We start from the raw sequence: 20896 nt of genomic DNA, 5'->3' as shown, positions 1-20896 counted from the left end.
TTTCAGTAAAAAAGTCTCCCATTGTAATCACGTGTTTTCTTAAGGCAGTGTACACCTCATTTGTAGAACTCTTCTCTGCTCTTTTAACCTGGGTGGAGGAAAAAACACTCTCTGTGATCTCTGAACGGTTCATTGTTTGAAATACCCGCTGACTTTGGAGGTGGAGGAGGAAAGCAGTCAAAAAGGATCCCTGGAAAAAGAAGCCTTTAAATCTTTTAGCAGAACTGGTTAATGTGGAGGCTAAAGCCTATATTGCAGGCGTGTGGCAGGCTTGTGCATCGGGTGGAGGAGAGAGCTCATCCCTCCATCCTCTGGCGGCTAAAGCTTGTCCTGTTGGTCAGCCCAATTTCACCGTACACTTCTCTGTTTTGAGTTTTGGGCAATGGCTTTGCTTCATCTTTATCCTGCTTCTCTATGAAAGGTGCTGAACCAAACAGAGGATCATCGCCAAAGGGTGTTGCAGGCAGCCGCTAAAAATATCCGTGTCTGGTTCATCAAAGTACGCAAGATGAAGGCTATCTACCATACCCTGAATCTGTGCAATATCGATGTGACACAAAAGTGCTTGATTGCTGAAGTCTGGTGTCCTGTTGCTGACCTCGATTCTATCCAGTTTGCTCTCAGGAGAGGCACTGTGAGTAACTGCCGTACTGCTCTTGTCTGCCGCTGTTCGAGCAGACTATCAAGTGTTGGCAAACACAGCATGGATTAATTGATTTTTCCAAATTGCGAGGATCATCCCTTTGAGCTATTTGAATCCATCCACACAGAGGACAGTTTATTTAACATGCGGGAATCATGGCTTATAGATAAACTTTGTAATGTATATGTTGTGTAAAGCTTTCAGTTCAGGAAAATTTTGTAACGGTAAGGCATTTTCCTGCATTTGAGTCCTTTGGTACATTTATTTCACCTGGCTGTGCTTTGTAGTCATGCTGTTTGGATATATAGTGGAACTTACCGAAAAGGAGCTGTCCAGGACATTGGCAAGCTCGCCCTCTGCTCAGATAGACAATAGAGTTGGGTGTCTTTAAAATCCTTTCATTTGCTGTTTAAAAGGTCTTTTTTTTTTTAAAGAGTGCATGAGTCTTCTTGTCTGTCCTCATCAGACAACGTTCATCCTTACTACATGTGCTTCTCCTCCTGCTGTACAGTGTACAGAGTGGAGAGCAGTGGAAACTTGGCAACTTTCCCCAGCTGCTCAAGTGTATTTCTCATCGTGCAAGCACACTACAGACATGCAAGCTTGTAGTTTTCCAGATGCTAACAAGAAAATAGCATTGTACTCTGTCCTCGAGTGCTCTGAGGGTGCGTTTTTGAATGTATTTATTTTTTTAAACAGGAACACAGCGGATCCACTGTCCCATCTATTTTAAACAGGATGCAAACCAATCAGACCCCACCAACATACAACAAAACTAACAAGTTTACTTCTGGCTTTCAAAACATTGTTGATGCTTACGGCATTGGAACATACCGGGAAATAAACCCAGGTAAATTCAAACTTAGAAAAGTCTAAGACATCTATCTCAACTTTTTAGTCATGATTTTTCTCTGTATTGTCTATCCTGTATGAAAGTTTCTAACAGAGTACTTAACACCTTCCAGAAGCAGAGGAGAAGCCTGGGAATTGTATTGCTCAACTGTGTAAACCGTGCTGTGGTAAATGTGGTCTCACTCAAATACAGTGCAGTAGGAGGGTCATCTTTTTCTCTTACAGCACCGTATACGATCATTACCTTCCCGTTTCTGTTTGCTGTGATGTTTGGAGATTTTGGCCATGGAATCCTGATGACTCTGATTGCTGTCTGGATGGTGATTAGGGAAAGTCGTATTCTGTCACAGAAGAGTGACAATGAGGTAAAGCGGCAGGTTATGCTGAGCTTTGCATTTAAAAGAAAGAGTTGCAGCTTTTAGTTTACTCACATCCTTCCTCCCTTGCGTTGGCAATGGCTGCTACTCCTCCCATTTGAAATTTGTGAGGCACACAGACTGGGAAGCCACTAGACCACAGACTGAGTAGTATAATTTGATAATAGTGAGTTCTTTTAGTTTTCCTTTCGGATACTTACAGGAGATTATTCCTTTCAGTTGTTTGAAGGAAATCGTTTATCAAGTGTAGTAGACAAGCTGTTTTAAACAAATCACCCAAAACTTGATTGGATCATAAAGGGGTTCAGTCACTCAAACTCCTAATGTCTGTATGTGTATATTATATCCCCCGACGATTCTATTTGCTGATCTAGGTGGGTTTTGCTTGCTCAGGGCTTAGCTTGACAGGAGGTGAACCAGAGTGAAGATACATTGACAGAACATGGAGAAAGCTGAACAGGGGCTGCGCTGCCTAGTTCCAAACCAGTGCTGCCAGCTGGGGGTTTGCATCAGTGCGTGGAGTGCAATTTATCCTCCACGACTAATCCCAGATTCCCTGCAGACAACCGTGCTGCCCGTTTTATCCGCCGTACTCAAATTCTGTTATGCAGCGCTACCTTTTGCACCCTTAATCCCTGCCGTGGGGAAATAGAGGCTTTGGGCTTTTAGTCCATACAGCCCGTATTGTTTGTCCTGCAGGTGGCTGATTTTACTGTTCTGTCTTTGAGAGACCTTCCTCTCGTGGACTTTCTTTGTTCCTTTTTTGTTTTGTTTTGTTTTTTATACTAGATGTTCAACATGGTTTTTAGTGGTCGATACATCATTCTGCTGATGGGACTGTTCTCCACTTACACAGGCCTCATCTACAATGACTGTTTCTCCAAGTCTCTTAATATGTTCGGTTCGTCATGGAGTGTCCGGCCCATGTTCTCAAAAGGCAATTGGTCGTGAGTAAATCATTGATAACTAGATAAAGAGTGACAGTGATAAGCAGGTGGCTTATCTTTCCCCATTGTCCTCCCAAGTCAGGAAAACAAACTTCTGAACTCAGTCTCAAGTAGAATTGGAAGAGGGGTGTGAATATAATGAAGATAATATCTACCATGGTCCAAATCAGCTTTTTTTTTTTTTTTTTTTTTTTCTGGGAAAGATGTAGTTTAGTGCCTTTCTCCTCATAGATGTAGCAAGATTCCTGTCTCCTGCATCGTTCTTCCTTGTGGCAATAACAGATCAAGAAACAGGTTTATTATTCATTCAGGAAAATCTCTGGGACCGCACAAGAACCTTAAAGTTCTCTCCGTTTGAGATACTCCTTGCTCTTACAAGGGATAAATGTTGCTAGCTTTTGCAGAGAATGGACAGAGTTGCTTGTGTTAATGTTTGTGTAATCTACTTATACCCAAACAGAGATGCCTTGCTAGAGACTACTCCTCTGCTTCAGCTGAACCCTGCTATTCCCGGGGTGTTTGGTGGACCCTACCCCTTTGGCATTGACCCGGTAAGAGCTTTTCCTTCCTTTGCTTCGTTTAAGAACATCCTCTATGTTAACAGAAAGAAGAGTACCTGTCCAGTTCACTGTGCAAGATTTCCACAGCCCAGCCATTCCCTTAGCAAACTCTTAATCAATGTTGTAAATACTCCTGAATGTTAAAATTAATTCAGTGCCTGTTGAGACAGTAGATTCAGGATAGAGAGACTTGCTCTCAGGTCCACTTAAAGGCTTCTTTCTCACACTTTCTAACTTGTAGTGGTTTAATCAAATCTAGACTTGGGAATCACTTCATGAGGTTACTTTTTTACCTTGAGGAAAGTTGTTTGGGTTTTTTTCTCCAGTCAGTCTCAGAAATGTGAGTTTCCAAATAATCCTGTGATTTTGTATCTGCCTGCATCAGCAACACTGCTTAGCATATTTGATACAAAACTCATGTGTTCCACATGAAAGAGGAAGTGCAGGAAATCAGAACGATGCATCGCTGTTCATTTAAATGAAAAATCATATTTTTTTCTGTCAAGGATACAGCCCCCTTTTTCCTGCTCCTTTTGCCTAATATAAAAACAAGCGAGGTTTGATTCCTGCTCTGGTAGTGGGATCAGTTGCTGTAAGACAGCGTTCTCAGCAGAAAAGGTTGTCTGCTCATTTTCCCGGAAGATATCTGTGTGACAAACGCATCTTTAAAAAAAAACTTGTTCCTTACAGCCTAATGCTTCCTGGATTGTTGATACAGTTTAAGTTCAAATGAAGATTTTCATTCTCCTCTGTTGTTCTTTTACTCGGCGTTTGCCTGACTCAGTGTTGTTTTTCACAGATTTGGAATATTGCCAGCAATAAACTGGCCTTCCTCAATTCATTTAAGATGAAAATGTCTGTGATTCTTGGCATTATCCACATGCTTTTTGGTGTCACGTTGAGTCTTCTCAACCATGTGTAAGTGCTTTGCTCTGTTTTTCTCGTGGTGGTGGGGAATTCTTTGGGTGTAATGTGTGTGTTAGTTTAAGATGCAGGAGTTTATCAGACTTTAACCTTCTGATTTGAAGGGTGCAGTGCAGTTGCTTCTGACCGCATACGTAGAACGATGCATGTCAAGTAGTTGCTGTGCTTAAGTCCCAGCTACTGTTGAAACGCTGAGCCCCTGCAGTTTTGTTCCAAAAACTCCCTTCACGTTTTCATTAGAAGTATTTGCCCTACATACGCCTAATGCTAACCAAATGTAATCTTAAACTCTCCTTTTTTTCCTTATAGCTATTTTAAGAAGCCACTGAACATATACCTTGGATTTATTCCAGAAATGATTTTCATGTCATCACTGTTTGGATATCTTGTTATTCTAATTTTCTACAAATGGACAGCCTATGATGCTCACACGTCAAAGGATGCACCAAGCCTTTTAATACACTTTATCAACATGTTTCTGTTCTCCTACAGTGATACCAGTAATAAGATGCTTTATAAAGGGCAGGTGCGTGGTCTTGCTGGAATAATATCAGAGATGCTTCGTGATATTAGTCTTTCATTGACTTTGCAGTAATTGTGAAATCAAGAATGAAACATTTTTCCTCTGTGTTAGAGGAAACGTGCCATCATTTCTGAAGCCTGACACTATGCAGTGTTGAAGGAAGGAAGGAATAATCCCTATACCAGGAATTTATATCAGTCTGAACGTGTCAGCTGTGGCTCTAGAACATTTGGATCCAGATTAATAGAGGAAAGCGATTAGGAATATTGTCCTGCCTGTGCAGTGTTGTGCCTCTAAGCTTTACTAAGATGCTAATGCCATTTCCTCCCAGCGCTATCAGATGTCTGCCAAATTCTTGTTCCCTGCAGAATCTTTTGGATTTTTCCCTGATATAAACCAGTATCAGCATTACATGCTGTGTACAGTCAGATGGGGCAGCTGCAAGCAGGTGTTAAGTACAGCACATCTTGCTGTTGCGGAGGAGAGACTGAAGCATCCACATACTCTGGGAATTCAGTTGTTCAGTGTTGCATAAGACCTCTTGCTGGGTTTTGTGTATGTGTGTGAGCATGGACTGCCGCTAAATCATCTGAATCTTGTTTCTTTTACAGCAAGGGCTCCAGTGTTTCCTCGTGGTGGTGGCATTACTGTGTGTGCCATGGATGCTGGTAGCTAAACCCCTGGTCCTTCGCCATCAGTATTTAAGGAGAAAGCACTTGGTGGGTGACTACCTCTTATATTCAATATGAGAACCAGTTATGGTTAAAAAGCTATGTTCTCCATCTTGATCTTGGATATGTAGGTTCACAGTGCGTTGTGACCTGTAAAATGTTTTTGCATATTGCCTGCCTGCTTCTCAGATCTGCATCCAGCATTAAACCTGCTTTTAAAAACTCTTTATGTTGGTAATGATAAAAACAATGCATCTGGCTTGGGCTTTGTCAGCTGGTTTAGGAAGACAAACTGGTTGCTGGATGCATTTCTGTGCCTTCGCTAGGCTGACAATGTGAAAGCAGAGATGCAAGCTTAATGGGCTGGCAGACTTACCAGCTACCTTTGTTAAAGCAGTTTAGATGGTAAAAAAATAACAATTAAAAGGGAAAAAAATAGACTTACGCAGTCATTATGTGAGAGGTTGTCTTCTGGGGTACTCTCTAGGTTTTCAACTGTACTGTAAAATATATATAAAATGTAGGGACCTGGCACACGTGCACTGAGGATACTTGAAAATTCTCCCTGCATGTATGGCAGACAGCTTTTAGGATGTTGAGTGAAAGATCAGCTCAGTTAAAGACACCTCCTCTCCCTTCTCTGACCATCTTTCATCCTCCCATGTCCCCTCCATTCGTCTCCCTTTCTCTTTTTGTTTTCTTCCTCCTCCCTTTCTCTTCTTCCATTCACTATCAGGAAGGGCAACCCGTGGAGGCCCAAGTCAGCACAGTCCCGAACGAGCAGGCACTAGAGGCAGCAGCGGCTGCAACAGTGAGTGGACTTAAAAATCACCTGATGGATTTAAAGATGGGAGTTGGCTTTCTATCTAATTTATCAAGAGAGCATGGAATGTATCTGAATTTCATAAGTGAATGGCAACTGCACCTTTAGGGTGAAAAACACTTTCTCTTGGAAAGAGCAAAGTTCAGCAAAACTGATACATTCTGGAAGAACTACCAGGCTGAAGGATAATAGTTATGTGTGCACAGAATGCAGAGACACTTCTTTGCAGGAGTGCTGCTGAAATCAAAACCTGCAGAGCAGCACGAGAATACCTTGCTGCCACATCCCCCCAGGTTAAGTTCCCCTTTTTTCCTTTTCTTGCATATTTGTTTAAGATAGATTAGGGTTCTTCTCAGTGAAGCATTTCTGTTTGCATTATGTGTTCCCAAACATCATGTTTATGTGATGGCCTCCCAACAACTTCATACCGGTAATTACTGGATCTTTTGACTGTGCCCTTGTAGACACTTTGACTTGAAACTATTATAAAATGGTTGTGCACGAATAAGCCCCTCGGTAGCGGTTGTTTCTACTTATTTGTGTCTAAATTTACAGACAGCCCTTTACCACCAAAGCTTTTTGGCAGGGTGAAGACTGCAGCAGCTCCTAGAACTTGATCCCTTCCCCAGTACTGCCTATTTCAACTCATTTTCAGTTGTGAAAGCTACCTAATTAGAAAGTGTAAACCTCACAAACTACATGAAGCACATTGTGCACATCACATCAAAGGTACTTTGAGGCACTTTTCAGCTGTTGGCCAATATTTCTGTCACGACATTTTAAATAGCCTCATAGAAACGTCAGTAATGAAGATGGATCTTTTGTGCATAATCCATCCAGCGTTTTAAGTGCATCTCAATACAAGAAGCTGTGAGGGAAGGTCTTTGTATGAGGTGTAGTTATAAAGTAAAGAATCAGGGCTTTTGGAGCTGTGTTGAGATTGGATATTTTACAGAGAACAGACAAGTTGGGTGCGAGGGAAAAGCTGCAAAAGTGCAAATTCACACAGGCTAGAAATACATCGATAGGATACTGATACTAGTCATCAGCGACTTGTAATGTTTCAAAGATGCTGAGCATCCTAAAAAAAGTGTTCTATTATAAGTTATTATTCTTTTCATTTTCATTTCAGAGCAGAAATGTCTATCTAATTTGTTTTTAGAAACCTGACACAATCTTTTAAGTCACATCTGGCATTACGGCCAAATATAATTCAGCCTAAAATAGAAGCAGACTTCTAAGAACAAATCAGGTAAAAGAACATGGAGCAGCCATTCCGCTGGTATGCCAGAGCGATGCACTGTGAAAGTAGACAGGTCGTGGGATGGATATTGAGCCTCCTTGGTTTGCTTAGTCATCCCTAAGCTGCTGAAGTCTTCATGTGTTGAGTTAGCCTGTTCCCATTCCATGTCAGAGATGATCCCAGTACTGTGCTAAAGCTAAATGCCGGGCTTTGCTTCCCATTTGTGGCATTTTACTTTGCCTCTCTGGGTCGGTCAGACTCGCAGGTCTTAAGGTATAAAGTCCTTCAGATCAGTCATGAGCTTTTTCTGTCTTTGGAAAACCTGGAGGGAAAGAGAAACCCGCCTGTACGGTGCACGGCGCTGCTTGCCGAACAGAAACCCAAAGATAACGATGTGCATGTTAAGCCTTCAGTGTCCACTATGCATTTACGATGCGTGTAAGCTCTGCTTGAGGGCACTGTCAGATGACGGACAGGTTTGTGCATCCTTTCTTGGTGATAAGACGGTACAGAGAAGGAAGCCTGCCGTAAATCCAGTGTTAACCGTGCAATGATTGCAGTTGTCAAGTGAGAAGAGCTCCTGACCCTTTCGAAGTTTCAGCTCAGTTTGCGGGTCATTCTTTTCTCTTTGGAGCGCAGGGGAGTTGTGGCTGAGGGTCAGATGTTGAATGTCAGAACAAATGTCTAAAAAAGGAACCGCTTGCGCAACGTGGTGTTCCCAAGTAAGGGAAAGTCTGATTTTTCCCGTGCGTGGTGGTGTTATGCCTGATGCTGGTGGGGAGTGAGCGTGTGTGTGTATGTTTGTGTCAGTCTGTTCTGCTTTGAGTTGCCGCTGTGTGGCTTGTTTCGTTGACAACAGCAGTGGTGTTTCAGTGCTTGTCCGACAGCTGCCGGGCAAGACGTTGGTCTGTTGTACATCAGTGCCAGCAAATGTCCTCTTTGAGAGATGTGCCTTTTATTTTACTTAGTGTTGCAATTACTTTGTAGAAATGTGTCAAGTATTCATTCAGACAGACTGTTCTTTTTTCCCCAGCCCTAGCAGGAATCAGCATCTTTCCCATCCAAGCTGGGAAATAGAATTGTACAGCTGCCTTAACCTGGGCCTTAATATTTAATATTTTGTTTTCTTCTGTGAGCTGCTGCTGCACGTGGACTCATAAGAAACTCTTGCGCTCTTGCAGTAAAACACAAACAACACTTTGCTCTTTCTTTTTCTGCCTGTGTTAGGGAACTCACAACTTTGGTGGGATCCGGGTGGGCAACGGACCAACTGAGGAGGATGCCGAGATCATTCAACACGACCAGTTATCTACCCATTCTGAGGAAGGGGAAGAGGTAAGCACCTGACCGCCCTTACTCTCAGGGCAATGCACTTCGTAGTCAATAAGCCAGCATATTCTGCTGTATTCACTGATTTTCAAGCGATTTAAATACCACCGTTTTCAGTAAAGTGTTTTCATAGCAGTTTTCACACAAGGCTATCTCTTGGTCATTCCCAGGACTCCAGAAAAAAGCAGTGTAATTTGCATATAAAGGGAAATGTGGCTGTGTTTGCCCCCCGTTACAAAGAACCATCATCCTGGGGGCACTCTCAGGTGGCGTGTGCAGCTTATGCTCTGGCTGAAGCGCAGTGCCGTTGTGCTACCTGCTTCTCCAGCGCCAGCGAAAACCCCGGGGCTGTGTTTCTGCAGCCATGAAATCTAGTTTATACGTTCACTTTGACTGTTGGGGTAATACCGATTTGCCTTTACCACTGGTAGAGAAGAAAGACGAGTTGATCTTGTGTAGTTTAGGAGCATTCTGCTGCCTCTTAACAACTGACCAGCGGTACCTTGTGTCTGTAGTGCATGTGATGTGTTACTGCTTTGCTGTGTCATGTTTAGGGGGGGCGTTGTTGAATGTGTTCGTGGTTAATGTTCTGATGGAGACACCGCACTAAACGTAAACTTATGTTTTCAAGCCTACAGAGGATGAGGTGGTAAGACTACAGCCAGCTTTGCGTTCATGTGTACCTGGACCATTTCCCATTGGTGTAAAGCACATGCTGAATTAAACATGTTATGTCAGAACATCTCGTTTTCCAAAAGATCTAGCTACTCTACATGTTACAGGCCTTTTTTTTTTTTTTAATTCTTCATACATACATGCCCATTAACAGACCCTTAATTACTTCATCTATACAGCTTGTTTGTCTTATTCCCTGTCTGCAGATCTTTCTTAGTTTACCCGGAAAGCTGTTAAGCTGGAAGTCCAAAACTGAAAAGCTTTTGCTTTTAAACTTCTGAAGAAGTCTCGTTTGCCTTATGTTGTGTCTTTGGTAATTCTGCACTGCAACAAACTGTTTATAAAGATTTTTCCCAAACTGTCTGCCATTTTAAAATGATACTGCTTGTTGCCAGTCAGCAAATACAGCAAAACCGGTCCACTTTCATACAGTTCAACAACTTAACCTAATCGGTATCTTTCTATAAAAGAGAAGCTCTGTTCTGAGAAACTGTTCATTCATAAACACTTGTAACAAGTATGAGTATTAAAGAAACGTTTTCTTTAGGAACACTCTGGCAGGATTGATTGTAGGTTTCAGCACTATAAGGGAACCAGTTTTATTACAAAAGATCTAAATGCCATGAAATTAGAGTAGCTTCGCAACAGTGATGCTGTTGTAAATTGTGCTGAAAGTGGTTTAGCTTGGAGATCTGTTTATGCATAGGGTTCATCTAGAACTGAGGGGGCGCAGAAACAGTGTGCTGGTGTAGCTGGTAATTCTATATATCACTTTAAACCCGTGAAAAACGCATAGAACTGCCAATGCTGTGCCACGGCAATCCTGCTGATTCTCCCACTCCCTAGCATAGTGGTAACTCCCTCCAGCAGTTGCGTGTGGCTGTAGATTGTCACTGTTTCAATACTGTTCGCGTTCTGTTTACTGCACGCTGACGTGCCGTGTATGCTGGGAGGTGGTACTATTTGCTGGGGCACGCTTTATTCAAGAACTTGGCAGTTCATGATCTGTGGCGAAAGAACTGGGCTTTTGACAGCTAATGTATCTTAATTGTTTGAAATATTTATTGCCCTGGGTGTACTAGGGGAGAAATAAGAATATAAATAGCTTTCTGTGCATGCTCAGAGCGTTAGTCACTTGGTGTATTTAAAACATCGTGTTCACTTAACTTAAATATGAGCAGTTTCTGAAGCATGGATTAAATCCAAAATATAGGGAATGCTTTCCCAAGCTGCAAAATAAGAAACTCCTACATGGCAGACTTCCTTATAAGTTCTTCTTTTATTATGTCAGAAAATTACCAAGACACAGAGACTTAATGGTGCACAGATGTGGCTTTTTCAAGATTGCTTTGTGCATTATTTCTGCTTTCCAAAAAGGGCAAGTCCATATCTTGCAAAATGCTCTCGTTGATCCTGTAGCAAAGGTACATACGCAGTATCGACGTGGAATACTGTCTCCTTGTTTGTAGTGGTACATACAATTTAATCGTTGAATTCATATGAATACCATCTTGTTGCTGAACAGTCTTTTCCTGGCAAAGCCCATGGCTGAATTTGAAATACCTTATTTTTGTGTGCTGGAATGTGAAAACAATAATATTCAAGCCACGACAGCGAACTACCGTTCTACAAAACCTTGTGAGACAAGAGAGTTCATTTTCTCACTTAGAAGTGACGTGCTAAACCAGGAGAAGACCGTATCAGTGTCTAATTTCAAACACGATGTCCTCGGTAATAGCACCAGGTAGTGTGCTCGTTTTCCCTGGTCGGCCGCCCCTTGCTGCTTGGCGGGGCTTGCAGCCGTCTTCATTTTCTGTGTTCTCTTTGCAGTTTGACTTTGGCGATACGGTGGTGTACCAGGCTATCCACACCATTGAGTATTGCCTGGGGTGCATTTCCAACACTGCATCCTACTTGAGGCTCTGGGCTCTCAGCTTAGCCCACGCACGTGAGTATTCCTGACGGAAGGGAGACTTGGTACCGTGTGTCTGATCGCCCTGGGCGGGCGGTAGGTGAAAGGCAGGAATGCAGTTAGCTTCTCGGAGCTCAGCTGTCGAATACTGCTGGAAGAGGACAGAGGGGTGTGTGCATCAGCTGGGAGGATTTAAGGCTAAACACCTCTCTGCTAAAAGAGAGGGACAGAGTCGAAAGCACTGAATAAAGCAGAACTGCTGAGCGAGGACTGCGCCTTGCACTGTGTGGGACACTTGGAGGCAATGTCCTGACACACCCGGCAGCAAAAGCTCTTGTCCCTCTTGAGTTTCCCACCTTGTTCTAGTGGGAATTTGCTTTACTTTAGTTTTTGCTTTGTAAGTGAACTGTAACAACCCTCCATTCTTTGCTGAATGCTCTGACATGAGCCCTCTTCTCCCCTTTCTCCTGGCAGAGCTCTCGGAAGTGCTCTGGACCATGGTGATCCACATCGGCCTCAGCGTGAGGAGTCTGGGTGGAGGCTTTGGCCTCTTCTTCATCTTTGCTGCTTTTGCTACCCTGACAGTAGCAATTCTTCTGGTCATGGAGGGGCTGTCTGCTTTTCTCCATGCTCTTCGCTTGCACTGGTGAGTTAACTGGAACATGCAGAAACTTCAAAGCTCTTCATAGCAAGAAATTGATGTCACCTGGACTAGACAGAAGGGCTGTCTTCTAGAAAGTTGTATTGACCCTTACGCAGGAAAGCTAAGGCTGTAAAATTGGGGTAGTGGATAACGTTGAGCCAAGATCAGCAATGTTCAGAGGTGCTGGAGTACCACAAATCTACCTAAACGTCTCCGTGTCCTACACCAGTTGCGCTCTGGCAGCGGGAAGTCTTTAGAAGGGTCAGAGATTTCCGTCTTCACACCACTGTAAGGAACATTTCTGCATGCAATCAGGAGAGATGGTGGAGAGTCGCTGGTCGCTGCTTAAAAATAAATGAGACTAAACCTTTGCGAACAGCGGGATGGGTGGGTTGCACTAGGTGGATGAGTGTGCTTGTAGCTTGCTGTAGGACTTTCTTCTGCCTTTTGCCAGGCTCTAATGTTGGTTTTCCTTAGTGTGCGGTAGCTACTGACTTCAGTTGCCTTCGTGTGGTCTTGTTCGTCTTTGTAAGAGCTTGCCTTGAACAGGGGCAGCTTTGCCTGTCTGCCCTCCAGAGCGCTGTGGAATGGTGGCTATTTCTTGCTGGTCTTGCTTATTGGAAGATGCTTTTGTAGCCCCTTTCCCATGATTATTAAGCTCCTATATATGCAGGCAGTAAACAAGAGGGAATTACTCACTAGTGCTCGTTGCTTTCGCCGCACCCAAGTATGGAAAGTATTCAAGAGGTTTCTCTAATCCGTATTTAAGAGTGCTCGTTGTTCCACTTCACATTCCCTGGTTGGCGCAGTGGTGGGATCAAAGGAGCAATGTGGGAATGGGTTTTGCTCGCCTAGGGTTCTCCTCAGCCTAAAGTGTAGGAGAGTTCAGGTCACGGCCATCTCTTAAGGCAGCTTCTTTCCTGGTAGATCAGAACAAAGTGAAGTCCCGTGAAGTTCACGAGGAATACTCTGTCTTGCTTAAACAAGAAGAAAAGGTTGTGAACGCTTTTAAGAATTAGTTCTGTAAGTGAAAAAGGAAGCCGGTTGTTGTGGTGTTTTGTGTGTGTGTTTTTTTTTTTTTTTAAAAAAAAGGGAAGAAATTCAGCCCTTTTGCATTTTCCCCCTGCTTCTGAGGAAGGAAAACCGTCCTTTTGCCCTCTGTCAGCACCCTGCGAGGGTGCAGGCTGGAGGGTCCTGGACTGCCTGGGTCTTTGTAGCTCCAGTGGCCAGGGATTCGGAGGTGTAGCCATCTTGTGCTGAAGGGAGCCCGTGGGGGGGCCGCTGCTGCAAATGGCTGCTGGATGGTGCTTCTGTTTTTCCTGGCGTGCAGCCTAGAAATCATACCAGTCACTTGAGAACTGCTTGCTGGCGTTTCCTCATCCTCGCGCTGCTGTGACTGTACTATGCCGTTGCATCAGGGTGAGAGAAGGAGCTCTGCAAACCCTGCCTGGTATTGCTGCTGGCAGTCCAAGAAGGGCAGAGGGTACGCAGTACTCTTCACGCCGTCCGTGGGGGGTTTGATCTGCAATTGCTTGGATATTAATTTCGAATTGGTGGATTTTCAAAGTCTTGCTTCTCTGGACTGCAGTGCTGCACGGCGCGTTTCTCAATAATGGCAGATGAACAGTTCTGACCAGCTTTTCTTCTTGGCAGGCTCTGTGTTTTCTTTTTTACCCAAAGGGATGGGCTAAGATAAGAAAGCACGTTTTTCTGGAGGTACCTGTCTTGTGTTAATAAACCACAAACTGCACTTACAGATACCACGCACAGAGCACCTGGTACAAGTGTGGAAAAGCTGCCTCCTGGCTGAACCGTGATCTGCAGTTCACATTGCCAGGCTGTCTCTAAAGGGTGATTAAAAAAATTGTCTGGAAATGTGTCAAGGGAGGATGCATGTCACTGAAATGGCAAGCAAAGAGGGAAACCAGCTGAGCAATAGCAGCAAGCCCACGGGTCACTGTGCGGTGCAGACCAGTGCAGGGCACTTGCTGGGGAGCTGCAGAACTGAAGCTCTTAATGAAGTCATATTTTCCCTAAACGTACGTTTCAAACTTGAAAACTTTTAATATACATTCTCTAAGAGAGAATCTGTTCAAGCTTGGAGCCTGAAAATCCAAGTTTAAGGTAATATTTCCGACTGCAAGTAACCTGCTGAAATTATTTTGGGTTTGTTGGATTTTCATTAATCACAGTGGCGAGGAAGGCACCTGCAGTTGTTCAAAAGAACGTACTGTTAACATTTCTTTTTTCTTCCAAACGTCAAATCAGGATGTTTCCAACAGTAACTGTTCCATTTTTAGAAGGGGATGTGTGTGTGTGTGTGTGTGCATGTGTCAAATACAGCTGTCCTGGGAGGAGCAGATCAGATTTTCTGGCTGTGGGAGAGGTGTCACCTATCAGGAATTCTGAAGGTGTGGGTGGTTCAGCCTTCCTGGAAAGGAGGAAGAATTTAGCGTGTGTCTTACTGGGGGGGGAAAAAAAGCACAGATTGTTCCATGTGCTCTGCCTATCAGTCCCAAATGAGGAAGTTTTATGGTGTGCTTTTTCAGAAAGTATGCATTCTTCCAGCAGGCTGGGTTTTTCTGGGGCATCCTGGAGGGGAGGGAGCACTCCGAGCGCTGCCAAAACTGCATGCACGTGTATGGGAGGTCTGCTGGAGCATGGTCGTGGTCTGAGCTATATACCCTGCGTCGTGCTGTTAACTCCTTTTGCTGTAACATCACTGTTCTGAAATATTTTACCTTTCCATTTGCTGTTCAGTAATGTAGTTTGACATGAATGTTTAGATTAAAGTTGCTTACTTGGGTTTTTTTAGGCTAGTCAGCTCTTTTAATATGAGCAAACATAGACTTTGCCCAAGAGGAGAAGTTTGTAACTGGATTCAAAGCAGGGTCGCAACATCATGGGTTGGTACAGGAGTGCAGTGCCAGTGGAGCTGTTTTCCTGTGTAAAACCGTGTTTTAGGCCTGATTTGGAACTGGAACCTGTTCTAGACTATGTCCCGAGACCAGGTCACAGCTACAAAGACTGGATAGCAGTAGACGTAATACAGGCAAGTTGGGTTCGTGCAGAACAGGGAGGAGTGGGCTTTGCATTGCCAGGTAGGAGAGAGGTTGGTGTTGCGTGAGCATCGTGACGTAGGGTGCTCGGCTCCAGAGTTTGGAGCGGTCAAACCGTATTGTTCAGACTTGGCTCCGCTTACCCGAGTGTCTCTGAGCCAGTCTCCCCGCCGCGGTCCACGTCCATCGGTGCGGAGCGCGTGGGTCCTGGCCATACGTGACCGTAGGTTTGGCAAAACGCGGAGAACTGTGTTCGTCTGCTCTTGCTAAAGCTTTCAGTCTGTTCTCTCCCTCAGGTCTAGCGTCAGCAGCTTCCCTGGTGTGCGCGCTTCACCGCGGCCATACTCCAGGCAGACATAAACCTGATTTTTCTTTATTTTGGGTTGCCTGAGCTGTTTGCCACTGGTCCATAAGCATCCCCAAAATGAGCTCAGTCCCTCGGACGCAGCGAAATGGATTCGGAGCGGTGCTCTCAGCCATGCAGTGTTAGGGGCAGCCGAAGGCAAGGAGCCTGTGTTTTGTTCTGATGCCTGTTTTGTTCTGAATGGCAAAGCTGAGGAGTGCCGTGGGTCTGAGCAGGGATGCCAAAGCAGATTTCAAGCAGAACAAATGCAGTCAGCATCAAACAAGCATGCAGAATAAATAAAAAGCAGCGATTATGCGGTGCTTTGTGGACGGCTGTTCTCGGCCGTAAACAGAACGGACAGGCAGACCCTCCTCCGCCCGGGCAGAGCTCCTGGCCCCCTGCCACCCAAGGGGGAGCGCCGCTTTCCGAGAGGCGTGGGCGTGCTGGAGTTCCATCCCGCTTGCGATCCAGCGAGGGGGCAGTGGGAGTGGGTGTGAAGCCCAGCTTTCCCACCTGCTCGCCAGAATTTTATTTTTCTTTATAAAAAGGTCATGAGCCAGAGCTTGTTTTTTTAGTGCAACCATAAGAGCACGCTGCTGCTCTAAAAGGCAGCGCAGGATGGAGTGACCCGCGGTGCCACATAGGACACTGCCGTCTTTTTTGGGAAAGAGTAACTGCAACAATCTCTATGCCAACAGCCTGATTGCTTTCTGACTGTAAGGTGTGCTGCAGGCTGCCCTCTTCGAGGTGTGCTCTGAATCACAGCCGACCCCAGGCATTGGCACATGCCTGCAAGAACACAAATACCCAGCAGGAATTTGTGTTTGTATTGAATGGAAGTTAAGGTCCCTGCTCAACAGCTATCTCTGCAGTTGCTCCTGCTCACGGAACCGAGCTGCCTGGTTTTCTGGATAGTGTTGGGTACTCTGGCTTGGAAAATCCACAGAACTACAGTCCAACAAACACTAAAACGAATTATTAATACCAAAAAAGCTGAAGAGTGGGTTTTTCTTTAATGCTGACTGCCAGAAAGCTTTCTAGTCTGTTTATTTACAGTGTAGTGCTAACTGTCTAGTAAATTCTTCTACAGAACTTGATCGCTGATGGGGGAGACACACAGAGCAAAGTTTAGCAATAGAGCGGGTAGATGTGACAGCCAGCAATCCTGGGAACGGCAGCGGCTCATATTAATAAAGGATCTTGGATTCTGGGTGTTCCTGTAGACAATTGCAGGAAAAACCCACACAGAACATGTAAGCCATGATTATTTTGTTAAATGAACTTTTTTGCTAGTTCCCTAACTTTGTAACAACCTTTCGCCCAGCTTGGAGGCATCCAGTTGTGGCCAGTTGTAACCGAGTGTATCCAAAAGGAGCTTTCAGATGTCAGGGCCAGCTGGAACAGTTAATCATGAGGGTTAAAATTTCGTTTACAGTGGGTTCTGTGTGACTCAGATGCCCAACCCTCTGCCTCTTATTTCCCTTTGCTTACAGAATAGTTACTTAGTCACAGGATACTTATGAAGATTATCAGGGTTCCTGAAAAACTGGAGCGTGTTGGCAAGGAGCCCTTCCTCCCACACGGAAAATCCTGCTCATCCTAGGGATTCCTCCGCAGGGAAGTCTGTGTAGCTGCATGAACAGGCAGCAGAAGATAGGAGCAGAAAGCTGGTTTTTTTTCTGAACATTTCCCTCCTGAGCTCTGTTGGGAAATCGCTTTCTGCCAGCTGAAATACCAGCAGCTCTGGAGTTTGCCATCATTCCTGATTTGGAAAAAAATAATTCAAGTCTCTCTTCATGTGCTTCATAAAAATCCTTCTCCAGAATTGTGTTAAATTGCTCTACAATTTGCTGTCGCTTGATTCCTGCAGAGGCTTCTTTGGGGGGGGGGGGGGGGGGGGGGGTGTTGGGTTTGTTTGGTTTTTTTGTTTTTTTTTTTAGTGGATCACGCAATGGAAAGTGTTTCTCATGAGGCTCATGAAACACTGTGCTTGTTTTTACTGTGAATCATGGGATTATTTTTTTCTTTCCCTATTTGGCTGTTGCTGACCATTGGACAGTTCTCTAGAATAATTCTTTTTTTAAAACTGAGTTTATTAGGGGAAGCAGGCAAACAAGGCTAAGCTAATGTTCAGCTGGAGGCAACAAGCACATCTCTAGCTCAGCAGGAGTAGTCATGTGGGGATAAACCAAATATGCTTAAGTAAATAAACAGAAGTAGCTGACGGAGGAAGCCTGAGCACAGCATCACGCGGTTCAGGTTTGTTCTAACTAAAACGTGAACCTTAGTAATGAGATCTTAGAGGCAAGGCTCAGTGCTCCTAGGTGTTTCTAAGTGATGTTGTAGTTGGGGAGTTCATCCTCTTTCTGTTGCTCTTTTTTTGCCCGTAGGGGTGGGATCGAAGTACCTGGGCAGTTCTGCTCTGCTACAGAAACGTCAAACAAAAATGTAGGGTTTGTGCCAAAAGATAATGCTATGTTATAATACCACTTTTTCTCCTTAAAGCTTTATTTTTCTCTAGTCAATCATACTTTTAATGGAGTTCTTGCTAATTGCTAACTCGTCTCTGAGAGCTGCCTCTTTAATGAACACTTACTCTTCCCTCTCTTGCAGGATTGAGTTCCAGAACAAGTTCTACACTGGCACTGGGTTCAAGTTTCTCCCTTTCTCCTTTGATATCATCCGTGAGGGGAGGTTTGACGACTAAAGATCCCTCTGCTCCAGCAGTGTTAAACATCGTGTGTCCGTGGCTAGCCCTCTCCCATGTGTGTGAGTTGCATGTAATCCTCCCATAGCGAAAATAACTTATTGCAGCACCCTCGAATGTTACCGTGGCATTTCAAAGCCAAAAAGCTTGGACATTCTCGGGTAATGAGTGACACTGGATCAAAGAAACTTCTCATTCCTTAAGTTTACCACTGAAGATACTAAGTGCATGAAGTGTCTGAGTTTTTGGTGTGTAGTTCTCGTGTAGTGAATTCCCTGGCAGGCTCATCGGGGCAGCGTGAAAGAAGTGCAGCCGTGGCTGAGTGGGTGGACAGGCTCGTGGAGGAAAGGTGTAACAGCTTCCGCCTGCGCAAAGCTTGCTGCTTGGGAAGAGATTTTTTTTTTTTTTTTTGAGAAAGTTTTACATGTGGATCCTATCTATGTGTCTCTGCCTCTGATCACACAGGTGACGAGCAGTGGGGCAGCTGATAAACCAGGGCATGCTTCTCCTACCTCCAGGGCTTCCACATGTGCCACGTTTTAATCTGACAAAACCAATGTCTCATCCTGAGCGGGGATTCAGCTCCTCAAACTCTGGCTGGGGCTTGAGGAGCTGATACGAAGGACTTGAGCCTCAGCTGAGTCTTGGCAGCCGTTTGCTCCAGTGATGGGAAACACCTTGTCCTTGCAAGAAAGGTCTTCTCCTTCCTCCCAGGAGCAGAGATGCTCCTTTAACTGTGCACCTGCCCACTTGCATCCCAGGCAAAGCCCCGTGTCTGGCAGTGAAGGCTTGTTCCACCCCTTGTTTCTGCAGGCAGTGGTGGGCACGGGGGGCTCGGCTGCTGCCTGGGGTGAGACGGAGGAGGGACGAGCTGCGGTGCAAACTGTTGTCTGACCCAGTGGAGCTCCTTAGGTCTCTTGTGTGAAGCCCTGAGGCCGCAGAGCCCTGGAGGCACATCCAGATGGTGCCCACGTAGACTTGGCATCGGTGGTGGTAGCTTTTGCAAAGGCGGAGGTACCGGTGACCTGTGTTGTCACGTATGCTCAGGGTGTGTCTGAGGAGCCCTTTAGGGGAGCACAGAGGCAGAGTCCAAAATAGTCCCACGGCACTGGAATCCCAGTGGTGTTTCTACGTGGTGGCTGCTGCTGCTTTTTCTCCGGTGCAAGATGTGAATAATTTCTTGCCCCCCTCAACCTGATGTATCTGTAGGAGCAGTAGGGGGTGTGTGTGTTAGTGCTGTGTGTAACTGTTGTGTTTAATTCTTGCCGTTGATCTGCAGTGTTTGTGTACAAGTGGATTAGAGCTATAACGAGAATCGCTGTAACCTGGCATGGAGGAGGAGGCGCCACGCAGTGCAGGGCTGTTGAAAATGAAGTGGGAAGGGTGGTGCAGGGAGCGCAGGGATGGCTGTGCCGCGCGTGGAAGGTTCTGGGTAAGGGTGGTGGTTACAGGTAGGCTGGGCTGGCTGTTTACCGGGGTGTTTGCAGGGCAAAAGAGGAAATCAAAACATGTTGGTGGGGTGCAACAGGGTCTGCTGCTCCCAGGAAATGCATTGGCCACAGTCATTGTATAAATTAAATGAACTGCACAACACGCGCTGTGGCCTTTTCTCTGCTTCCCCCGTGCTCTCCCAAGGGGGGTCCCTGGTACCCCCCCTGCCTGGGGGGAGCTGGGACCTTTTCCTGCCCTGGGATCCCGTAGGGTGGGATGGGCAGAGCTGGTTTGTAAAACGGGACCGTGTGCCCATGTCTCGGTGCTCATGGAGCCCTGGCTGACATCCCAAGCAGGGGGGGCTGAGTGGGGGGGGGTCTGTCCAGCCCCGCAGCCTCCAGCCTGCCCCGCTAAACCTGTAACTGAGTGGAACGAGGGCTTGTGCTGGAGGAAAAACTACGGCTTGATGAAACCCGGGGGGGTGTGGGTGCCCCCCCCCCCCAGGGCTACTGGGGCAAATGTGCTCTGCCTGCTGCCCCACTCCCAGCATCACAAGCCATGGGGCAACACCCCTCCGCCATAGGAACCCACCCCCCACCGAGGAGGGCTGTGTTTGCTTAGCCCTTTCCTGCAGGGCTGGGGGCTGCCCGGGGAGGGGGGGGGTGTGTCTGCGTGTTTTGCAGCTACAGGCCGGGGTTTCCCGGCTCCTGCTGCCCCGGGTGGGGGGGGGTGGGGAGCTGCCCAGCATGCCCCTTGCCCTCCCGCGCCCCTCGCATGGGGACCCGGCCCCCCCGCCGGTGCCAGCTGTGTGCAGGGGCTGCGCTCCCCTTTGCCCCGCTGCCCTGCACCGCCCCCGCCGGCAATCGCGGAGTCCCGGCCCGTTTCCGTGGCTGGCCCCGCTGCAGGGGGGTGGGGGGGGCTGGAGCCCCCGGGGTGGGGGGATCCCCGTTCGTCCCTCCCTTCCCGCAGCCGGGTTCTGCCTCGGGAATGCCCAGGCAGCCCCCCCGGCAGCTGGGAGAGCCCCTGCGGCAGCCCCTGACCCCCGAGTAGTCCATCCTCTGTGCCCCCGCAGCAGCGTTGGGGCCCGGCTGCGCTGCGGTGCGTTGGGGTCCCCGAGGGACCCTGCCCAGGGCGGGCGAGCACCGGGGCCGTCTGCCCGGCAGCCCCCGGGCGCGATACAGCCGCGGAGGTGCCCGGAGCTGGGGTGCAGCCTCCCCGGGGGTTTGCGCCC

The 20896-nt window shown here is 46.4% G+C and overlaps 1 protein-coding gene across 9 annotated transcripts in view; it reads left to right on the top strand.

Moving 5' to 3' along the window:
- ATP6V0A1 (ATPase H+ transporting V0 subunit a1) overlaps positions 1-19827 on the top strand; it is a 30429-nt gene extending 10602 nt beyond the window's left edge. For 2 of the 9 annotated variants that reach the window (XM_040617105.1, XM_040617103.1), the window contains exons 10-23: positions 422-634; positions 1343-1493; positions 1721-1860; positions 2662-2819; positions 3280-3370; positions 4179-4297; positions 4613-4829; positions 5438-5545; positions 6234-6308; positions 8791-8898; positions 9524-9541; positions 11398-11515; positions 11954-12125; positions 18141-19827. In XM_040617105.1, the coding sequence (XP_040473039.1) occupies positions 422-634; positions 1343-1493; positions 1721-1860; positions 2662-2819; positions 3280-3370; positions 4179-4297; positions 4613-4829; positions 5438-5545; positions 6234-6308; positions 8791-8898; positions 9524-9541; positions 11398-11515; positions 11954-12125; positions 18141-18234 (1782 nt within the window). In that variant the 3' untranslated portion in view covers positions 18235-19827. Of the gene's footprint in view, positions 1-421; positions 635-1342; positions 1494-1720; positions 1861-2661; positions 2820-3279; positions 3371-4178; positions 4298-4612; positions 4830-5437; positions 5546-6233; positions 6309-8790; positions 8899-9523; positions 9542-11092; positions 11312-11397; positions 11516-11953; positions 12126-18140 lie in introns of those variants that run through there. The other 7 variants (XM_040617109.1, XM_040617106.1, XM_040617107.1 and 4 more) reach the window with 5 other exon arrangements.
- Positions 19828-20896: the final 1069 nt, after the last annotated feature.

Source organism: Falco naumanni, chromosome 18, assembly GCF_017639655.2.
Source record: "Falco naumanni isolate bFalNau1 chromosome 18, bFalNau1.pat, whole genome shotgun sequence".
Lineage (NCBI taxonomy): Eukaryota > Metazoa > Chordata > Aves > Falconiformes > Falconidae > Falco > Falco naumanni.
Note: the sequence above shows the minus strand (reverse complement) of the source record. Positions and strands in the feature narration are given on the sequence as shown.